We start from the raw sequence: 23,500 nt of genomic DNA, 5'->3' as shown, positions 1-23,500 counted from the left end.
GCACTTCATGGCAGGTGCTGGGACCGCTGTAGGCACAGGGTTCTGTGGTCCCGTTTGGAAACTTTCTGGAGGAGGCAGCACCAGAGTGGAGTCTTCAAGGTTGAGCAGGAACCACCGTGTGGGGCAGCAGGCTGTGTGTGTGTTAATGGAGGGGGGACCCTGGAATTTGTGGGGTTCAAGGCGAGACTGGTAGTTGTGGGAAACAAGGCTGGAGGTGGAATGAGGCTTGGGCTTTATCTGACACGTGGGGCAACCTAGCATCCTGGTGTGCCTGGGACTGAGGGGTTTCCCAGTGCATGGGACTTTAAATATTAAAACTGGGAAAGTCCTGGGGATGTGGTACAAATTAGTCTGCCTACCAATGACAGGTGACAGTTTCTAATTCACTCTTGCCCAGACCTAAGAGAAATTAAGATATGTAAAAGAAAATATTAAGATGTGTAAAAGAATTTAGAATTGACATTTTTTGAGGGCACACAAAGCATCTGCGAATGCCCCCCCCCCTTTTTAATGGACTTAATTTTTAAGAACAGTTTGAGATTTACAGAAAACTGAGATAGTCTGGAGAGCTAGAAACCAGAGTGGAGTCTTTTCGAACCATGTTATTCTACATAATATTCCCAGCTTTGAGACTAGAAAGGAACTTTCTTGTTAGACAGTGTTTTACTTTTGCTAAACAATGGAAAACTGTGTGCCTGTGGTCTTTGTCTACTGAATCGAGTTCGTGATTTAGTTGAGGCAGATTGAAATACTAAGAGGTTATTTGCAGCACGTCATGGGCGGTTTATTGCCCAGACTAGTGGCGAGGCTGTGACATTGACTAACAAATGCATACCGCTGAGCAGAACCTTTACTGAGAGTCCAGTGATTGTTACTGAAACATCACCTGAACCAGCAACTGTGAGTCCACAACTGATGAAAATTTTTTGTTCTTGTGTTGTGATTGCCATAATTCCGATCACCTTTTTGTATGGCTTAAGATTCTTGGGTGCAAGTAACAGAAACCCAGATGGAATTGCCTTAAGCCCCAAATGGAACCGATTGGCTCCTTTCTGTCCTGGCTCCGCCATGGCTGAGTCCAGGTGTTCAGGTGAAGCCATCTTCCCGTTTCCAGTTATCTCTCCTTTCTCCTGTATTGGTGCAATTCTCAGCAGGATCTCATGCCCATCCCTGAACTAGTGACTATGGCAGGGATTGTGGGGTGCTCCAGTTGGGCTTTCCCTGGTCCTGGGGTGGCATCAGCTCTACGCAAGCTAGTGGTCAGAGAATGAGAGGAAGGGGTGGTTCCCCATGGGAAAATTAGTAGTTATTACCCAAAGAGATAGGGAATGTATACCCAGCAAGCAGATGTTCACCTAATTGGTACATTCAACTTTTGTCTAAAATAGCACTGATTATTTTTAAAGCTTGGCGTACAATATTGCCAGATTCATTTTCTTAGAATATTCTATTCCCTGTGGTGGGTCCAAGGCACCCACTATGTGAAGTCAGAGTTTTTCCAGGCCTTTAGAGTGCTCCAGACTCTGTTCCCATCTATCTGGTTTGGTAGCACAGAGGAGGGTCCTCAGAGCCAGGCTAGGGAATAGGAGCATCCTTGGTAGCTGGATACCCATTTAAACGGAGACCCGAAGGATGAGTGGTTATCGCCGTGCTGGGGTGGTGGGGCTCAGGGTGGAAGGGAGGATGCTCAGGCAGAGGAAGCGGTGTTTGAGAAGCCTGGAGCAGAGAGACCTGGGTTGTTCAGTAAGGGCTGTGTATGTACATGGGTGAGGAGGAGGTGTAGGACTCTGGAGGAGAGTAATAAGGCGGAAGAGGTGACAGAGGCCAGGTCCTGCTGGGCCCTGTAAATTGTGTTATGGAATTAGAACATTAGGCTGAGACCAGTGGGGAGCCATTGAAGGTTTTTAACCAGAGCAGTGCTATGGGCCTGTCAAAGTTGGAGAATGGAGTGGAGGAGGCGAAACTGGAGGCGAGTGTCCACTCGGGGGGGCTGCTGCCATCTTCTGGTAAATTAGGGTAGCAGCCCACTGTAATCCAAGGATATTTCGGTGCCGTTTCACACTGACGGTCCTTCATACTCACTGTTATTATGTGCATCACATATGCCCGCCTGTCCGCATCTTTGTTCCCTCCACTAGAGCTCCCCTCCTCTTTCTGCCCATCCAAATGCCTAACTATCCTCGAAATACCAACTCTTCCATAAAAATTGCCCTGGTAACTTCAGCTAAGAAAAAGTTTTACCATCTTCTCTAACTTCCCATGTTCTTGTCCTCGCTGTCTCACTCAATTAACACATTGTCGTATACACTCTTCTCATAGCCAAAGAGTTAGAGTAGCCGTTAGATGCTTTATCCCTAGAAAGCTGGCCAGGGTTCCTCAGGCATGTCCTTTTGCCATCAGAAATGGTCTTACTTGGTTATATATTAGGTTGTCTGTCTCCTAATTTGAATATAAGCTTCATGAGGTCAGGGATGTATGTGGCTTGTTCACCTGGAAATTGTCAGATGCCGGCACAGGGCCTGGCATGTAGTAAGTGATCAACAAGTATTTGTCACAGGATGAACACAAGAGGCAAGTTCTTGCCAAGCTTTCCTTAACAACAGCCTGTCCTTGCCAGTTTGGTTACAGTGTTCGTACTGTGGCTGCGACTTTTTCTAGGGCCAAAAGCCCTGCCTACACGCATGCTGGCCATGATTGCCAGCTCCCTGGCATCTCGGACCCAGTCTCACTCGCTGGCCCTGCTTGACATCTTTCAGGGTGATTCATCAGGGGAAGCACCGCCTGTAACACCTTTCTCTAAGCCTCTAGTGCGGTTCCACGCTGGTTGGAGCTTCTCCTTGTCCTTCTGGCCAGAAGGCCGAACACTGACCAAATGGAGGTCACAGAATGGGACACTCTGGGGGAATATCTGGGGCATCTATCTACGCCTTGGTGCTGAGGAGGTCAAACAGGCTCCATGTACCCGCCCTCTCCTCCACACTAGATATCGTTATTTGGGGGGGATGTGCTTTGGGGCAGTGGATTTCTAGCCCCCGAGGCCTTTGTCACTCCATTTGTCCTTTCTCACACTGTAGCTTGCAGAAGGTTTCAGGATCTTCCAACAGGAACATCCTAAAGGTATATTATGTTACAAGTCATAAAACTTGTATGAACTTGAACTTAGTATATCTGTCTCTGAAGTGGACATAATTGTTATTAACTGTAATGGTTTAACTTGTGAAATAAGTGACTCTCTTGGGAAAGCAGGGTCTGTTGGGGTAGGATTTGTTTACTGTCTGTAGTCCTAGATGATGAGCCTCTAGTGTGTTGGTTGCACATTGGCAATAGGCAGTAGTTCTCCAGTCTCCAGGCGTTTCAAACTCTTAAGCTCGTCTCATGGTAAAGTTTGGTAATATGCAAGGGTCGGATATTGGGGCTTTACATTCTATACAGCTTCTGTTAAGAGATATGGTAATGCTGGCTGTTTTCTGAAGAAATGGAGTAAGGGCCAGTTATAAGACTTGCCTTAAGATCTGATACTTATTTTCATGCCTTTTTGGCTCGTTTATCTATTTGATTTTCTTGTATGCCAGGCATTCATGACTTCGTGTAAATGCTTGGCTAAGAAAAGTGTTGTTTACTTCATCATTTGCATTTTCTATACTATGATGGGTATAAGCGTGGGGTCTGGAGTCAGGCTGCCTGGGTTCTCTCTGTAGGGACTCTGGGCAGGTTCTAGCCTCCCAGAACCTCAGCTCTCCAGAGCATCCACTGGGTTTAATGAGTGACTGCATCTGAGGCACTCAGAGCAGGATCTGGCCGTAGGAGGCTACAGCAGCTCTGGTGATGATGATGATAAAAATGTGCACACAGAGTTTGAGGGAAAATGTTATCATTGTAACAGTTGTTATATTGTAAGAGAAAAGTCTTCATTTGCTGTAGTTAAGTGTCCAATCACTCTGTCCTGGGGAAACTTATCTGAGATAGGGATACAACTTTGTAACATTGTTGATCATCTAAACCCTTAAAAATCCCAATGCTCAGCAGAAGAGTAACTGCCAATGTTTGTCTTTTCAATGGTATACTATGTAGCCATATAGATGTTTGCAACAGTTGTCAGTAACAACAACAAAAAATGCTTTTATTTTAGCCAGAGGTAGGGAGAAAAGACGGGCTTGGAAATTGACATACAACATGAACTCAACTGTATAAATATCCATAGCAAAGGAAAAGACCCAGGGAAATACCTTGTATTTCCGACAGTGGTCATCTCTGGGCAGTGGCATGATTGACAGTTGTCATTTCTCTTTTGTTGTTGTTGAAGTTTCCAACCTTTCTAAAATGAGTGTTACATTTCTAAATAGAACGTTATTAACCTATGTTAATATCCTGGAGGTGGTTGAATTACTTGATTTTCCAAAACACTGGGATTAGATACAGCATTAAAATATTAAATCCTAATCCATTAGGCTTCTCCATCCCCTCCACCCCCCAGTATGTTTAAGCAAACATACATTGAGGGTCTCTTCTGAAACAGGGGTTCCCAACCTCCAGGCTGTGGACTGGTACTACTGGTCTGTTGCCCGTTAGGAGCCAGGCTGCACAGCAGGTTAGCAGTGAGCCAGCGAAGCTTCATCTGTATTTACAGTTGCTCCCCAGCACTAGCATCACCGCCTAAGCTCTACCTTAGACCTTCAGGCACTAGATTCTCATAGGAGCACCGGTCCTTGGTGGCAAAAAGGTTGGGAACTGCTTTTCTAAAACATTATCTAAAACAGTGTGCTGTGCTGGGCATAGTGGAGAGAAAAGATGAGCAGGTACGTGTATAATCATCGTAGAACTTAAGAGCTTGAGATCTAGTGCATATTTCTATTTACCAACAATAAACAATTAGAAAATGAATATTTCAAATACTACAATTTATGATAGCATCAAAAAACATTGAATATGTAGGACTAAATCTAACAAAAGATATGCAAGACCCCTCTCCAGCAAATATTGAAAAAAATGTGGTGAATGTCATAATGTCACACTACTGTAAAGGTATCAGTCTCTCCATATTTAGCTATAGATTTAGGTCAGTCTTAAAGGAAATCTTAGGTGTTTTTGTGGAAATGGAGCAGGTGATTTTTAAATTTACATGGAAATGCAACGGGGCCAAGAATACAATAATGAAAAAAGGAAGGAAAGAAGTCAGAGGACTTACATTGTCACATAGCAAGATTTATTATAAAGCTGTAGTAATTGGACAGCATGGTATTGGCACAAAAGTAAACAAATACATCCATGGAACAAGAGCATCCAGAAAGTCCCACATGTATAGTCACCTGATTAATGACAAAGGTGACATTGCAGTGCATTGGAAAGACGAGGACCTTTTCAGTAAATGACGATGAAATACCTCACAGCAAACATAAAAATCAGTTCTAAGTCAAAGCGTGAAAGGTAAAGCAGTGACTTTTTTTTTTTTTTTTTAGAGATAATAGCATTTCTTCCTGATCTTTGAGTTGGGAGGGATTTCTTAAGCTCGATTAACACTATCAAAGGGAAAGACTGATAAATTGGACTACATTAAAATTAAGAACTTCTGGTCATCAAAAGACCACTATAAGAAGAGGGAAAAGGAAAGCCACATTCAGAAAAATATTTGCCATATACATATCCAGTACAGGGTTTGTGTTCACAATATATAAAAAACTCTATCAAATAAATAAGAAAAAGGTAACTCTACCTAATAAAAAATGAGCACAAAGACTTGCACAAGGACCTTGCAGAAGATATTCAAATAGCCATAAATATATGAAAAGGCACTCACTTCAGTTATTATGCAATAAAGCCCCAATGCACTGTCACTGTGTACCCAGCAGAACTGCTCCACTGCAATAGGCAGAGGGCCACATGTGTTGGAGGGGCAGCTGGGACAGGCGGAACTCTCAGACCGGGCCCCGTGGTGGCCCTTTGGCTGTGGCCGAGCTCGTGAATGCCCCTCGCTTGCTGTCCTGGCTTGTGCGGCGATCACGATTTGCACATCCCCAAGTTACTGCAACTATGAACATGCGAAGCCCTTCACACAGAACCAGGCATGTAGGCCACACGCCGCACATGAGAGCTTCTAGAATTTTCTTTTCAGGACTTGCTACCCTGCTCTTTCCCCTGGGTTTGTCTGTACGGGCCTCCTCAGAGTTACTAGAATTTTTTCCAGAGGTTATTTAATGACGCAGTGATGTTAACGACAATAATAATAGCCAGCACTGGTGTCGTAGATAGTAACTGCCAGCTTAGATGTCTGTCTTTTTACTCACTTACTCCTCCTAACGACACCGTAATGGGCAGGTACGAAAGCATCGTGACACTGCTGCTTCTCCCATTTGACTGGTGAGAGAACCGAAGTTCCCAGAGATTACGACTTGCTCAAGATCACCCCGCTAAGGCTAGATTTTCTACTCGCTGCTCTGGTTTCTCTGTACCTTCCCATAACTCTTCCCTTAACGTCTTTTTATGACCGTTTAGGTCCGGCCTGATCTCTCCTTCCTAAGTTTTGGAATATTCCTCGTATACCTTAATAATGATGTTAATAACAGCCCCCACGTAACAGCCACAACATAATAATAGTAGTAGCTGCCACCTCTGCATCTGCTGAGTGTCACATGCCATGCTTGGCTCTTTTTGTGCATTGTCACATCAACTCCCTGGAGCAACTCAGTGAGAGGTCCTTGAACGTCACCACTGCTTCATGGAAACAGCTCTGAAGAGAAGCGCCTTGTCCAAGGCCACAGTTAGGAAATAGCAGGGCCAGAGGTCAGCTCCAAGTCTGTCCGTCGGACTCTGAAAGCCTGAGCTTCTCTCCACTCACTGACACTCGCTGTATTTGGCTTTTGGACCCTTGACTGTGTTCAGTCTTTGAAGGTTCTGATGTACCTTATGTTTATGATGACACCCCCCCCACCCCCACCCCCCCAGCCAATTCAGCACTTACTGAGCACTTACTGAGTACCAGACATTTTGGAGTATATTGGGGCACCAAGATCAATAAGATGATAATTCTGACCTTGACGGACTGAAGTCTAGTCAGGGAGGCAGATCACTGCAAACGAGGCTGGTCTGTGCAGCAGCAAATGCATATGGTTACGGAGATGCCAGAGAGGAGGGAACAATCAAACCCACTTGGGTAGGAGGCTGGGGAGGTTCTGTAAGGAGTGCTGTACCAAGAGCTGCCTGTGCTGGGTTTTGAAATAGGATTAAGAGTTGCAGCAAGGGCATTCCGGGCAGACAGCACAGTGTATAGACGTCAGGGCTAGTCTTAAAAGTTTTCATTTATTTATTATTTTATTTTATTTTATTTTATTTTTTAGGCAAGGCAACCTTTGGTTGACCTCACAGATTGCAAGGACCTTGTCAATTTCTAGTCCCTTATTTATTTATTTATTTATTTTAATTTTTTTTTTTTTGCACCTGTAGCACCTGGTCTTCCTAAGTGGTGTCCCATCCAAACAATAACCAGGCCCAACCCTGCTTAGCTTCCGAGATCAGGGGGGATTGGGCTTGTTCAGGTTTGTGTGGCTGTAGACTAGTCCTAAAGATTTTAACTCTACTATCCCTACCAGGGGTCTTTGGAGCAGACCCACTCAGCCAGGCCACTGCCTCCCATGGGACCGGGGGTATGAGAGCGTGATGCTCATCGCTGTTATCCTCCACACAGAAGGAAACACCAGAGCGGGGAGGCTCTGCCTCTCCCGTGGTACCAACGGTGCCTGTCACAGCAGGGAACAGGCATGCTGTGGACTGCGTGGAGTGTCGCTGATGGCCACGGTGTGAGTGACTCAATGGCTCTGAAACTAATGGAAGTTCCTTCAAAATGCAGATTTGGGGCCCTTCACCCAGGAGTCCGTGGGTTTCTCTGAAACCAGCGGGTCCTGATGTGCAATCTGTGTTGTGGACAGGAAGCCACTGTCAGGACAGAGTACGGAGACAGAATGGTTTCCTGCAGACGAAGGTGTCAACCAAGGGTGCATTTTATCTTCCTATTTGTTTAATCTGTACGCAGAACATACCGTATGAAAAACTGGGCTAGACCCAGAGGAAGGAGGAATGAAAATTCATGGAGGAAATATCAATAACTTACGATGTGCTGATGACACCATCTTACTGGTAGAAAGTAGCAGCGATCTGAAACAGCTTCCAATGAAAGTGAAAGGAGAAAATGCCGAGAGCGGGACTTGTATTTGAATATCAAGAAGATGACGATTTGACTACAGAAGAAACGCACAACTTTAACATAAACAGTGAAGACACTGAAATTGTTAAAGATTTTGCTAACTTTGGTCCAGTTGTCAATTCCAGTGGTGACTGCAGCCAAAGATGGAAGAGTCGGGAAAGATCACCAAGAGCACAGGTGTGTGTGTCATTAGAGGCCAAGGCTAAGATCATCTACACCCTTGAATTTCTAATTACGATGCAAAGATTGCAAAAGTTGGACCTTGAAGAAGGCCGATGGAGAAAAAAAAAAATGATTCATTTGAAATATGGTGTTGGAGGAGAGCTCTACGGGTACCCGGGACTGCCAGAAAGACGAACACCTGGGTCCTAGAGCAAATTAAGCCTGAAATGTCACTGGAGGCAAAAATGACACAACTGAAGCTGTCCTGTTTGGGGCACCCCACGAGGAGGCGGGGTTCTCTGAAAAAGACAGTAATGCTGGGAAAAACAGAAGGCAGCAGCAAAAGAGCAAGACTGAATATGAGAGAGATCGACTCTCTGAAAGAAGCCACAGGCCCGAGTCTCCAGGAGCTGAGCAGGGCCGTGGAGGACGGGACGCTGCGGACAGCACGCATTCATGGGCTCGCCCGGAGTCGGAGCCGACTCACCGGCACACGACGCACCCGGGAGTCAGTTCCGTGGGTCTGGGGTGGGGAACCAGCATCTGCAGCTTAGGTGATTCTGATGCAGGAGGCCTGTGAATCACAATTAGAGGAACTCTGCTCTTTGAGTCTCTTGGGGAGGATGAGTCAAGGACACGTGACGAGAGATTTCTGAGTGGGTCCCCCTGGCGGTTCGTCCAGGGTGGTTCAGTGCCGTGGAGTTGCCTAATCGCAGAAGGAAACTGGCCTCTGCCCCCACGTGCAGCCTTGCAGTAGATTTGGGCCCAGGTAGTGACTTCTGTTCGTGGAGATTTCTGTTCTAGTTATTGCATGGTAAAGTTGCAGGCAATTTTTAATTCAAACCCAGCTTCCTTAAGCAGCAGATTGTTCTTTATTGTTCCACCTTCAAGGTTCTACCTCTTACCAGTTTTTAGAGATTTTTGACTCTCCAATCTTGCCCTGTCCTGCTTTTACTAGCCCCCACCCCTAAACTGAAGGTGGTGATAATAAGTCAGGAGATGAGTCACTCCCTCTTCGTATCCCCTTTTCCTTCCTGAGTCTGAGGCTTCCGTAGCAGCTGAAATTTCCTCAGTCTGTGGGCCCTGGCAATGCTGCCTCTTGAAAGCTGTGCCAGGTGGCGTTCCTAGGACATCCAGCCAGGCCCCTGGGCCCCACACTGCTTATGACAGGCCTCAGCGACTCTTTGAGTTACCCTCACCACCAGTAGAGGACTGGGCTGGGCCTTCTTGTCTCTGCCTCAGCGGCTGGCACAGGTCTGGGGCAGCGTAAGCCTTCCAGGACCATATGGGTGGGTCAGGTACAGCGCCATGGTCTCAGGCCCACTTGACTTTGTGAATTCAACAAGCTGTGCTCCATAGATAACATAGGTGCCCTGCAAGCAACCCAGTTCACGTGAGCCATCAGTTTCGATGGGCGGTCTGCACTTTATGGGGGATTATGGGCAATTCAAGGGTAATCTTGATTGCAGGTGATTTTGATTTTTACTTCGGTTGGGACCTACCCTCCCTAAACTGTGGCTCTACCTCTTGCGGGTCTTATGTTAGGCATTCAGCCCTGGGCCATGTTTCTCTACATGCTCCACGAGCATCAGAATCACCTGGGAGCACGTGAAAAAGACCAGTGCCTGCTCTTCCCTCAGCCCCCCCTGAATCTGAATCTCCAGGTGGGCTCCCATAATCTCGCTTTATCCAGCTTTCCGGGTGATTCTCTTATGAGTGAGGATGGCCGTCTTCAAGGGCTTGACCATTCTGATGCCTCAGTTGGGGTTGGTGTGTTCCTGGTTATTTAATGCTTCAAAGCCATTTTTCTTGAGTGGTGAGTCCTGTCTCATCTGAATGGAAATTGTGCTAACCAGATCTGAAAAAGCACAGCCATATTGTCCCCCAAGTATTGCTAGTGGTCATTGAGCCTGGCTTTCATTTCAGTTGGTAATCTTTTTTTTTTCCTTTCTCTCAGGTATCTGTACCACGTTTTGACCAAAAATACTACAGTCACAGAACAGAACCGGAACCTGCTGGTGGAGACCATCCGTTCCATCACCGAGATCCTGATTTGGGGAGATCAGAATGACAGCTCTGTATTTGAGTAAGGGATGTTTTTTGATTCTTCTTCTTTTGAATATTCTTCTAAATGAATATCAGGAGTCATTTCTGATGTCAGAATTTCATGCCAATTTGGTCTTATACAAATATATATCTGTACCTCTCTATCTATAAAAATATCCTTGAAACACCGTAGAAATGGAAGCTGAAAATGGGGTAATTATGGAAATGAGTCTCTCTAGAAAATTTGACAATATCGTGGATCATTTTTCCAGTGGTATCTGATTATCACCCCCAAGGAAGGAGACGTGTCCTGGATGCTTAGACTCTAAGGGACCTGAAAGGACCCTGCCCTAGGGGAGATTTTAGGGTGGACTTGTTTTATGTTTACTGATGGATGAGGCTCAGTGCTGAGCTCTTGATGAGATAATCCCCCTATGTCTCTCAGGACCCAGGGTGGAGGCCCTGCTGTCCCAGTTGTGTCTAAGGTCACACAGCTGTTAGTGCGGTGTCGAAGCAGCGCCTCTTGCTGGAACCCACACAAGAGTTTCTCTTCATTCTTGTGCTTCCTCGATGAACAGTCTTAGGCCAGCCTCAGTTTCCTCTTAGTCCAGCCTCAGTTTCTTCATCTTTAAAGGAGAGAGAGAAAGTTTCTTGCCTAGCGCCTGATATAGAATAGGCACTAAGAAATGTTAGCAGTTCATAATAATAAAAAAAAAGGTGTCCCTATTGGAAAGTTAAAAAGAAAAGGCTATAAACTATGAACTAATTCCCAGTAGCCTTGGCTCAGGATCTGAGTGCAGAAGAAGTTGGGTTATGACAACCACCAAACACAACCACCAAAAGTATTTTATATTTTCATATAAAACAATCTCAATTATAAGTATCAAGGCCACCTTAAAACCCATTTTTAAAAAAATAAAGGTATTCCATTTCCAACCTGGATCCTTATTAGATATGCTGATTTTCTGCATAGCTCTATATTTTCATCAGTAAGATTAACTAAGATAAAACTATTTGTGGAAAGTGTAAACTTGTGACACTGGCCATGACCCCCAAAGGACAACATGAGTAATAAAGCAAGGTGTTTCTTATAAATGGGACTAGCATCCTTTAAGTATCCATGGGGAATTGGTTGGTCATTATATTTTTGGAAAGGAGAGAGACCCTTGTGTTAAAGATTAGAAACCGTGTCCCCGTCTACTAGAATGCCCGCTTAAAAAACTCCTGAGCTCTTTGAGGTCCAGTAATTCTTAAATGGCTGCCTAACAGAGTCCCCAAGAGAATTTGTTTTTAATACATTTTTTATTTTGGAGTAATTCATGAAGATAGTACAGAAAGTTCCTATATGCCCCTCCCCTGTGTCCCCCATTGTTAATATCTTTGATTACCACGGTGCATTTGAGCAGCTGATATCGGTACCTGATTATCGAATACACTCTAGACTTGATTTGGATTTTGCCAGACTTTCCCATTAGTAGCCTCTTTTTGCTCTAGGATCCCAATGCAGACTCCCGCAGTGCATTTAGTTGTCACACCTCCCTAGTGTGTTCTGGTCTGTGGCAGTGTCTTGTCTCCTCTTGTTTTTATGACCTTGACAGTTCTGAGGAATACCTATGCCCCCTGGGAACGTGGGAGGTACGCCTCACCTTCTGGAAGCGGGGAGTCTATCTACATTATTTGAAATTCTTCTGCATTGAAGATTTGTTTCTTCTCCCCGATTATTTATTTAGTCATTTAATCAATATGAATTCATGGATATTTATTTTATACTTCAGATTATAATCCAATACTGCGTCGTGTAGTTTGTTGCTCCGTTGGTCCCAGCTTTGGCCGTCGGGTCCTCTTTCAGGTCGGTTCCTGTGTCCCTTTGACACACCCCCGTCCTTTTGTTTTTTAAGCACTTCCTGACTTCTTGGTACTGTAAGATGCTCTAGGCTCATCTCGTATTTTCTTGGAAAAATGAGTCATTTTTTCAAGAAGCCTCCCCGCCCCCCCGGGGTGTTTTAAAAAATCCAGGTCCGAGGACCTCATGCTGGACAAGCTCTAGGTACAGGCATTTTGATGAGTTCCTAAGTGGGCCGTCATTGTGCTGCCGTGAGCTTGTTGGGTGATACTTGTAAACAAGGTAAACAAAATAGGTCAAATGATTGGAATATTCTGGGGGGTCAATGTGAATGGCTCGCACATTTTAGGGGTCTTTTTTGGGTCATTCATTCATTCGTTTACACTTTGATGGATTGAAACAGGCCCATAGCCCTACCACCCTGGAGCTGACAGCTGAGGGGCAAGAGACAACAAAACCAAGGCAACCAGCAGACGCACTTGGCTGCAGGAATTTGTTCGGAGTGTCCAGATGAGAGGTTATCTGATCTTAGCTTGAATTCAGAGAACATATAACTAGAAACACTGCTTTCTTCCTTTAAAGAAAGACACTAGGGCATTCTGTCTCCTTTTCAAGACTAAAAGAGCCAATGTGTACCCCCAACAGCCACGTGTCGCCAAGTTGTGTGCAGACAAATGTCCTGTCCGGAACAAGAATGGCAAATGCAGACGTGGGAACTCCTAGGGTTCCCCACCACATCAGCATCTTCTATTTCCTTCCAGTTCTTTTTCCTTAGATGTGGAAACTACAAACTTGACAAATTAGAAACCAGAGCTCTTAATATTCAGCATTATCTTGCCCCTTTGTAGAGAATTCCCACTGTTGTTGTTTAACACTCAAAAGACACGGAGAGCAAAGGAAATGCTTAGTTAGGAAAACAAAGGCTATAAAATACTTGATGGAAAATTCTGCTTGTCGGGTTTATAAACATAGATTACTCTGTAATCATTTCACAGGTAAAGGTCTTTCCCATTCTGTCAGGAATCTAGTTAACTGCTTCCCAGAATCAGCACTGTTCTCACATTCTGGGAGGAGTGTCTGGAAGGTCGCATTGGCCTTGGTGGAAGACGGCATCAAGGGAGCCGGATAGCACAGTGGCCGAGGCCGGGCGGGCGATGCGGCCTGGCCGCTCTGTGGATGCTGTTGGAGCGTGGGGGTACACATGTGCACTTTGCATGTAGCCAGGATGATTTGGACTTCCACACGTGGACACTGACACTTTCCCATTCCCTCCCTAGCTTCTTCCTGGAGAAGAACATGTTTGTTTTCTTCCTGAACATCCTGCGGCAGAAATCAGGCCGCTACGTGTGCGTTCAGCTGCTGCAGACATTGAACATCCTCTTTGAGAATATCAGTCACGAGACCTCACTTTGTAAGTACTATCCTCAACACCTACCTGCCTTTGTACCACCAAGCATCAGCGATATGTAGTTTGGCATGTTTTTTGTGTTGTTTTTGAATGCTTGCCATGTGTGCTTGGGCTGGGTGGCTTAGACGACAGATTTATTTTCTGAAGGCTGGAAGTCCAAAGTCAAGGTGCTGCGGGGTTGGTTTCTAGCGAGGCCTCTCTTCCTGGTTTGCAGACGGCTCCCTTCTCATTGTGTCCTCACGTGGTCTTTCCTTTGTGCACGTGTGTGTGCACACGCACGCACACAGACACACACAGTTCTGGGAGCCCTTCCTTTTATAAGGACACCAGCTCTTTTGGATTAGGGCCCTGCCCTAGGACCTTATTTAACCTAATTCTCCTTAAGGGCCATCTCCAAATATAGTCACATTGGGGACTAGGGCTTCATCATAAGAATTTGGGGGGTGCTCTGTTCAATCCATAACACCATGTTTAACCCTGCGTGGTGAGTACTGTGAAGGGGTAAGAGAGGGCTCCCCACTGCTGAGTGATTCTGTTTGCATTTCTGCTTCCTAATTTGTTACTAAAGAATTAGGAGTCACTGAATAATCAGTCAGCCAATGGAACAAGCATTGGAGCAGCAGGGGGAGGGAGAGCTCGTCAGGGAGTATGCAAGAGCGTGGGCTTTAGCACCTGCTGGACTGGCACGTGTGACTTGGAGCTTCTTCTCTGCCCTCACCATGTCCCCAGTTCTTCATCTGAAACAACCCTCGCTCCTTCCCCACTCCCGACAGGCAGGTGCTATCCCTGCCCTGATTTAATACTTGGAGAGTTTAAGTCATTGGCTCAAGGTGACAGCTCTAGCCAGAATTGAGAAGGGGTTCAGCTCAGGTGAGTTATATCAATGGTCCTTAACTGGGAGGGGGTGCCCCCAGTGGATATTTGTCACTATCTGAAGACATTCTTGGTTGAGGTAATGGTGGTGGTAGTGGTGGGGTTTGCTACTGGCATTTCATGGGCAGAAACCAGGGGTGCTGATAAATATCCCACCCTGCACAGGACGACCCCACAACAAAGGATTCTACAGCTCAGAATGTCAGCAGTGCTGAGGGCGAGAAACCCTGATTAACCCTGATTAAGGTTGAGCATCCTCTGTGCTCGACCAGCGTGCTATCTTGGTTATGACGAGATGACCACACCAAGCCCCAGACCCTGCTGCAGAAAGTAGGGGAGAGAGGACACGTGACCAAATGTCTGTGTCTGAGGCAGACTTTAGGTTCCCCAAGACAGGTCTGAAAAAAGTTTCTGGTGCGTATAAGGAGGTAGAGATGGTATCACTGACATTCCTTTGGGGAAGGAGGGAGAGGTAAGAAATAGCAGCTGAAGAGAGGCTCTCAGAAGTGGCCACTAGATGGTGCTCCTGTCCCACAAGATTCCTTACACTGCCCAGGGAATGTGAGTTGACAAATGTTGAGTTGACTCACTCTCCTTAAGTGGTTTCTCTTGTTATCAGCTTTTGTTACGCTGAATATGAATTATGTGCGGTTTCTGAAAACTCCAAGTGGGGAAGACCCAGCTCAGTAATGCAGGCCCTGGACTCAGACCCACATATTCCCCACACATGCGTGGGGAGTGATCCCCAACCAGACTGTTAGACGAAGTTTCCACTTCCATGAAGAGGCACTCATCCTAGTATCTGCGGGATGGAGCGATTAGAGGACTAAGCGTGACAGCGTGTGTACAGCGCATAGTATGGGCTCTGGCAGACCGAAGTGTCCAGAAGAGCTGGTTTTATCATTAGCTCCAGCGTTCCCCCAAATGTCTGTTCTCTGATAACCCCTTTCTAAGCCCAGCGAGCCATGAGCTATGGGATTAAAGATAGGGGTTGGGACAATGGAACATTCTGGGGTTTCTGGATCACATGGCTTTTCTTGTAACAGGTCTAAAAAGGGCTCCCCTGAGATGAGAAACGCAGGCCGATGCCACTGGCTCTATGGGGAATTCATCAGCGCGCTTGTATAAACACTGCCAAAGTGGCAGAAATCACTGCCTTGTTACAGAACTTAAATTTGTGGGCGGTGAGACGGATAGATGACTTTTGGTTTTATTTTTATTTTCTAATTATAGAAAGAAAATGTCCTCATTATTAAATAACAACCAAAAAAAAAAAAAATCGAGCATTACAAAACTATAGAAAGCAAAAGCTCTATTTCACGCTCAGTTCAGTGTACACATACCGTTCTTATACCATTCTGCTGTTTGCTTCGTTTCCCTCCAGCCTGCCAGTGTATCTTAGATCTTCGATCGTCCGTTTATGCATCCTTATGTAGTTTGGTTCAAGGGCTGCATTTTGTTGGGTCATAACTTATTTAACTTGACCATGGGCATTTAGGTGGTTTCCAGATTTTCGCTATTACAAGCAGCCACTTCACGAGTGCACCTGTTATTGCCTGTGACATAAGTGACAGAAGGCCCGAGAGACTGAGATTACTTATAGACTCCTAGGTTTATTATAAAAGGATACCACAGAAAGTTGGCTACACAGTGAGGGGGTAAGGAGAAAAATCCCAGCCGAATAATAGACGCACCGCCGCTGCCCTCATGGTGGCCCCCCACCACCCACAGAGTCACCTTGTGGAGCCCCTGGAAAAGTCCCCACGGGGCAGCGATTGGAGCATGTGGCTTTTCCAGCTCAAGAATGCAGGCAGGAGGCTCATGGTTGCATGTCTGAAGCTGCCGGCATTGACATCTGTACTTCTGGTGGCCCGGAAGCCACTAACCAGTCACAGTGGGGCTCAACATGACATCTCCACAGTCTCTTCTCTTGTCAGCCCATTGATGCCTAAACACAGCCAGAATGACAGAACGGAAACGAAGTGCTCTAGGCAGGAGCGTCCCCTGGGCTGCTTGGGTAGATGATGGACTGTTCGAGCATGGAATACTAATTAGCAAAAAGGAAAAAGGGAGTAAATTCCCACTACATGCAGCAACACAGATAACTCAGCTGTGATGAGTGAAAGAGGCCAGACGCAGGGAGCGTGTATGCTGTGTAATTCCATGTATGTGAAGTTCAAGAACAAACAAAACTAACTGGTCTATGGTGATGGAAATCAAAGTAGGGGTTGTCTGTCTTTGGACATCAGATAATGACTGGGCAGGGGAATGAGCTGTCTTCTGGGGAGCTAGGAATGGGCTGTGTCTGATCCATGTGGTGTGTATGGTGTCTGTGTTTGCAGAAATTCATCAAGCCGGACACCTAAGATTTGTGAGGTGTGTGTATATATATAAAAACACATAGGTACGTGTACTCACATTCATATTTCGTACATTTCCATGTACATTAAGCTGTACACTCAAGATCTGTGATATGTGGAGCTTCATTTTTAAACACGGTAAGATTAGGCCCTCACCCCAGACCTCTCTGGGAGCAGGCTCCAAGCTCTATCTCAGGAATTGTTCCAATTGGGAGATTCTGAAAACCGTTTTAAGACTACACCCTTCACGGCCAGTCTGCAAAGTCAGAAAACCCAATGTGCTTTTCTGAATGCAGCGGCTTTCCTGGAGAGCTGGCTTCTGAGGAGGACCCAGCTGTGGCCCGTGCCATGTCCTCTCACGGCCCTGGACTCCCGGGTGGCTTTTGTGTTGTGTTTGGTGATTCCAGTCTTTTCAGTAATACTTTGGCCTAAGGTCAGTACCTTATTGGGCCAAATAACTTAATGGTTTATTTCCAGTTCACTCAAGAGCAGTTGCATTCGGTCCTGGGAATACAGTGGTGGAGATTATGACTCCAGATGATAGCAGTGAGAATAATGGCAGTGCACGTCACCGCGTGCTGACTTTGTGTCCCTCACTGTCTTTAGTGCTTTTCGTGTATTATCTCCTTTAATCCCACAACAGCCCCATGAGGCAGGTACTGTTATTTTAGTTTTCAGACAAGGAGACTGGGAAGTGGGGAGGGTAAGTGGCTTGTGCAGAGTCACCCAGCCAGGACGTGCCAGAGGCAGTGTGGGTCCAAGTCCACGTTCGAACCCAGTGCATCTCACACACCAGACGATGGCAAGCCCTTTAGGGTTTTTTAGCACGGAGTGATGGGCCCACCCCAAAGATCCGGCTGGGGGTCAGGGCCGGGGCCCAAGATCCAGTGGGACACCAGCTCCCAGTGATGCCGTGCTGCTGGTCTGAGGACCAGTTTTGAGTAGTGACGCTCTGAACCACTCTGCTCTTTCGCCTCGCGTGTCTGCTGGTGGGTGCGGAGGTCAGCTGTGTTTTGCCTTTAACCATTTGCTGGGAGGCGGGTGGGATGGCACAGAGCTCACAGGCTGGCAGCTGAGCGACCAACCTGTGAGACAGACGGTGGGGACAACAGGGCCTGCTTTGCAGGGCGGCTGGTGAGGACTCAGAGGAGAACATGTCTGACAAGGGCCCAACGCCAAGGTCACGAACTGCAGGCCCACGGGCTGTGGCTGGTCTTTTTTTTTGCTGGCCAGTGTGGCTTTAAAAATGAACTGATCTAGTGGCCAGTGTTTCAAAATCAGGAGATGCAGCATTAAAATCTGTTTCTTAGCTTCCTTTGCATAGTCGGAAGCTCTTGCCAGGCTGATCTATATTTCTGCAAGGGCCTGGAACTGGGAGCTTGGAGGGGGTGGCCATTCTCCAGTTGGCCCCAGTATCCCAGACCCTTATCACCCAGTTTTTATTGTTGACACCCAGTAGTATCGATATTAACACAGGCTTTGAATTTGGACCTGAGTTTGAATCCCATCTCTGTGACTTACTGTGTTTGCATCCTTGGGCAAATTAATCAACCTCTCTGAGTTTTGTTTTGTTTTTACTTATCTGCAAAATGGGAAGAATGAGATCTACACTACAGTATCGTCATGGCAATTATAATGGAAAGCGCTCAGCTTGCTACTGGGCTTGCAGTGGAGGGTCAGCATAAAGTGGCTTTTATGAAATCGTGTTACAATATAGGGAGAAAAGGACCATATGAGGCCCTTTGTGGCTTTCAGGGATGACGAAGTGACTTTTGCTAGCATAATGGGGAAGCTTTTTATAAAATACAATGCTTTTTGCCCTCATCCATCGGTGGTTTGTGAAATGCCCACACACAACTCGTCTGTCCCACCCCAAGCTCTGTGTCAGACTGCACGGGCAATGAAAGAAAATGCTCAAGGGTTCTTTTCTGTTTAGCGTGGGAGGCAGGGGTAACCCAGGCCTTTCTCTGGCATTGCTCTTGAACTTTTTAGTGACTACGCATAGTGGCCTATTTCTTTCCTGGCTAAAGGTTAAGCTCTCTGCAAGCTTGTTTAACCTCACCCACCCAGAAGCCGGACTGGTTCAGGTACCTTGACACCATCATCTGCCTGTTGCCTGACGTTTTCTGTTTGTCTTTCCTCTAGCATGAATTAACCGGTTTTTCTTTTCTTTTCTTTTCTCCCTCTAGATTATTTGCTCTCTAATAACTATGTAAATTCTATCATTGTCCATAAATTTGACTTTTCCGACGAGGAGATTATGGCGTATTATATATCGTTCTTGAAAACACTTTCGTTAAAACTCAACAACCACACTGTCCACTTCTTTTACAATGAGGTAAGTAACTGCCACGTGGCACATCTGAGAGGAGAGCTAGCTGGTCAGAGCCCCATCTTCTTCCCTGGTGGCCTTCTCTCTGTTTACAAAGCACTTATGTGTTCACTGTTTCCTGACTTTCACAGCAATACGTTGGCCTTGGCATGCTTAAAATTTTTTTAAATTTAACAAGTTACCTCTCCATTTTTTATGTAAAATTCAATTTGTGCTACCTAAGAGCATTGTATCTGGCAGGGAGAAACGCTTGGAAGTTGACTTGGGGTCATGTTGCCCTGTGGGAAAATCAGGTACTCTAGACAGACCCAGCTTTGCCACTTCCCTGCTGTGTGACCTTAGAAAAGGCCCAGTCCTCTGAGCCTCAGTTTCCTCCTCTGCGAAATGGGAATGATAATATATACCTCATAGGGTTTTCCAGGGATTGCATTAAATGTGACGATGTCTTGAAAACACCTAGGATATATTTGGCTCCCTAAAATCATAGCCATTGCTGTTCTTTACAAGTCAACATCCCTGGTATTCTTTAGGAGAATCACTAGAAATTTAAATAAATAAATTGCTGTCATTTTCACAATTAAAAATAGCTTGAAAAATAAGGTCAGTTTATCTCACATACCAAAAGGTACATATGCCGGCTGTCCTGGGGCTGGTTCATCCTGTAGCTCAACCACTTTATCGAGAACCCAGGCTTTTCTATCCTTGGACTCCACCTCTCATAGTCTCAGAATGGCTGCAGCAGCTCCAGACATCGCATGCTCACACGCCACTGCTGAAAAGCCCGATGAGATCACTTCCTTATTTGTGTTCCTTTTTAACTCTCAAAAACTTCTTTCCCAGAAGCCTCCCAACAGACCTCCTCTCATGTATCACTGATTAGAAATCTGTCAGATTTATTGAACAGTGCATCCAGAATTTGGGAGTGGCCTGGCAGAACATTTCTAGTGTGGTATTTTGTGAAGCTGCAGTCATCTGAAGGCTGGATTGGGGTCGAGGATCTGCTTTCAAATGACTAGCTTATATGGCTGGCCTGTCGGTACTGGCTGTTGTCAGGAGACCTCAGTTATATAAGCTTTTCCAGAGGTTGCTTGAAGGTCCTCATGGCATGGCAACTGGCTTACCCCAGAATTAAATGATCCAAGAGACCAAAACAAGCTGTAATGCCTTTTATGAGCCAGCATCAGAAGCCACACACCATCACCTCTGCCATAGTCTTTAGGCCACAAGGACCAACCTTGATTCATTGTGGGAGAGGACAACACGAGTGTGTAACACAGGAGATGAGGATCGTTGGGCCACCTTGGAGGCCAGCTATCACACAGCCACGTGGCAGGCACCTTCTGATTGGCGGTTACATACGCTGCACAGCCTGTATTTGAAGTCAGACTGCAGTCTCAAACATATCCTCTGAGTCCGGGCAGAATCCATCCAGCTGTCCTCATAGGATGCAGCGACGGCGGTCTGAACCTTGCTTTTCTTCTTCTTTGGGGGAAGATCTGGCCTCAAAGGGAAGAATTACCAGCTGTCAACCACAAAATTTGTGGCAGTTTGAAAAATTAACATTGTGTGGCCCAGTGCCTAGCACATAGTAGGTGTTCAATAAATGTGTCCAGAGACCAGATGAATGACGTAGCATTCTCCAAAGGACTCTCCCTGGTGGAAGAAAACCCATCTGCAAAGGTCAGACCAGAGAAGGGGCCAGATTCTCCCTCCACTCAGGTGCAGCTGGACTTTTGTGCACCTGGGTGGGAGAGCAGAACTTTGGAATTTTAGGGCCAGAGTGATGCTTCCGGAAGAGAATCCTGCTGGTCACCAGAGGAATGGTACGAGCCTCGTATTTTGAGGCAGGCTTGGTGTCCTTTTTTACATGGGCCAGTACGGTAGCTACTATTAAGTGTACACTTGACTTCTAGTGCTCAAAGTCGATTTGTCCTTAATAGATGGTTGTCACCTCGCTGGAGGTGGCCTCTTCCCCATGCCCTCACTGTCCATGAGTGCCCTCCAGTTGGCCATGTGGAAAAACTGGCCAGAAGGGGGCAGCAGAGCATGTCGAGGAGCTGCTCCAGGCCCAGATCCTGTTGTGCCTTTTTTTCCTAAAGACTGCCACAGTGACTTCTGTGGTTCTGAGCTGTTTGGGTCTGTTCTGATGATCCCTTTGTAGTGTCAGAGGATTCCTGAGACCTCCTCCTCCATGGTAACGCTTATTACCCTTCTAGTGTTTCCAGATAGAGAAACATATACTAGCCAAGACAGCCTGAATGTAGGAAAACTTGACGCTTGCCTTTTTTAGCAGCATCTAATAACAACTAGCGTTACTACTGAATGCTTCTAAGGTACCAGGTGCTGGGGTTAGCACTGTGCTGGAAATAACCTCATTTAATCCTAGCAGTTACGAAGTGGGAATTATTATCCCTATATTCTAGATGAAGAAACCGAGGCTTAGAAATATTACATCACACAGCTAAGAAGAGATAGAACAGATCACACATGAGCCCAGGTCTGGACCCTTTTCTGTTTCTCCCATGGTCTCGCCTCCCCACGGTCCCCAGTGGGAATGAACCACCGGCTTAAGGGTCATGTTTGGTAACATTTATTGGTCTCTGATAGAGTTCAGAAAGCTGGGGTCTGGGGCAGGCCTGTCTTACGGGCTTGTGACTCCTTTTTGGTATTCTTTTGTTTTAGCACACTAATGACTTTGCCCTGTACACAGAAGCCATCAAATTTTTTAACCATCCTGAAAGCATGGTTCGAATTGCTGTGAGAACCATCACTTTGAATGTCTACAAAGGTACGTTTTCCTTCTGATTTCTACCGTGGCAGCTAGTACTTGCTCTCAGGTGTTCATGCATACAAATCTCTGGTGGTAACAGGGAGCCTGTTTATCATAGCTCCGGTTGCTTGTGTCACGAAAGGCTTATAGTTATTGAACATTTAGCTGGGCCCTTGCTGAAATTTTTATGCCGCTGCCTTCAGCCTGCACACTCCGTTCTGCATGCTAAAGTCTTAGTGCCCATACACAGAAGTGATCCTAAGAGAGACACATGTAGGACTCAGATTAAATAAAAGCAGAGTTGTTTTTTTAAATGTTAGATTTAAGTTTTTGTGTTTTGGCCTATAAAATAGACTTCCAGTGGGGATGTTATCTTTAAATAATACACAAAAGCATTTCACATCATGGACTGCAGGGGGCAGTATTGTATTCTCCACCAGCTGCCAAGCCCAGCAAATTCCTTCTTTCTTTCAAGATGTGCTCAATGCCCAAATCATAGCCTCCAGGAGAAAGCCTTCCAGGGCTCCCTGCCGGCACCAGCACAAAACCTGGCTGCTCACAAGTTTCCCCGACCTGGGATTGCCCTCCAAGGCGATATCTTCTTGGCTGAAGGTTGAGGTTATTTTCCTGTAATCACCATACTGGAGCTGGGACTATTTTCTCAGGGACCAAAGGGTATTGACCTTCAGGAGTTACGATGTTATTACTTAAGATGACCCCTAATTGGGAGGGGGCGGGAGCTCCGCAGGGACTCACTCCAGCCCAGTCTAGGATTACGTTAAATTGAAGAACCAACCTTCCTAAGGGCCCAGTGGGGCCCATCCAGAGGTCGCAAACTGAGGGCCTGGGAGCCAAATCCAGCCCTGACAGGTTTTAATTGGCTTAGATATATATTTTTTAAATACGTAGTTGCCAATATTTAAAAACTGGGAGGTCTTAGGTAACAATCCAGGTTCCTGACTTGAGAAGGTAGATTTGGCTGTCGCGGGCCCACAGACCTGCAGGGCGGTGGTGAGCTGGTGCTGAGAAGTAGCTGCCCCTGTGGGGTCGTGGTCCCCAGTGCACACACCAGGCCTGCCAGCTTCACTCACCGAGTCACTGGCCGGCCCCGCAGGCTTCTGAGTTTGCGACCCGCTCCGGGCTGCAGTTCTGCCGCCTCCCTCTCTCCGTTTTCTCCTGTTCTCTTCTAACCTGTGTCTTTTGGTCTAGATGCCTCCTGCCCCAGCTCTCTCCCTCTGAGCAGCTGTCTCACCATCCCAGTTCCTAACCCTGTTAACCGTTGTCTGTTTTTTGCCTTTCCTTCAATGACGATTCCTGTGTTCCTTATTCCAGTGTCATGTAAGTTATTAACCTCTGGTTTTCCGCTTTCTTAGCTTATCCTTACATGTACAGGAAATACAGGAAACTTGCTTGAGAATGGTGTAGCTTTCGTTGTAGCCTAGCTAAACACGCTGCTGATAAGTAGGCTTTCTAATGCATTATTGATGTTGAGCCCAATTAATTAATTTTATT

General features: G+C 46.2%; 1 protein-coding gene across 6 annotated transcripts in view; it reads left to right on the top strand.

The window, feature by feature from the left end:
• The window catches only part of CLEC16A (C-type lectin domain containing 16A), a 199,328-nt gene that overhangs the window by 2,741 nt on the left and 173,087 nt on the right, over window positions 1-23,500 (top strand). For 4 of the 6 annotated variants that reach the window (XM_036226099.1, XM_016159633.2, XM_036226101.1 and 1 more), the window contains exons 2-6: window positions 10,314-10,442; window positions 13,523-13,656; window positions 19,076-19,224; window positions 21,901-22,006; window positions 23,321-23,326. In XM_036226099.1, coding sequence (XP_036081992.1) covers window positions 10,314-10,442; window positions 13,523-13,656; window positions 19,076-19,224; window positions 21,901-22,006; window positions 23,321-23,326 — 524 coding nt within the window. The remainder of the gene's footprint in view (window positions 1-10,313; window positions 10,443-13,522; window positions 13,657-19,075; window positions 19,225-21,900; window positions 22,007-23,320; window positions 23,327-23,500) is intronic. The other 2 variants (XM_036226100.1, XM_036226098.1) reach the window with 1 other exon arrangement.

This window comes from Rousettus aegyptiacus, unplaced genomic scaffold (assembly GCF_014176215.1).
Source record: "Rousettus aegyptiacus isolate mRouAeg1 unplaced genomic scaffold, mRouAeg1.p scaffold_m13_p_8, whole genome shotgun sequence".
Classification (NCBI taxonomy): Eukaryota; Metazoa; Chordata; class Mammalia; order Chiroptera; family Pteropodidae; genus Rousettus; species Rousettus aegyptiacus.
The sequence above is the reverse complement of the archived record's forward strand: the minus strand, read 5'-3'. Positions and strand labels throughout refer to the sequence as shown.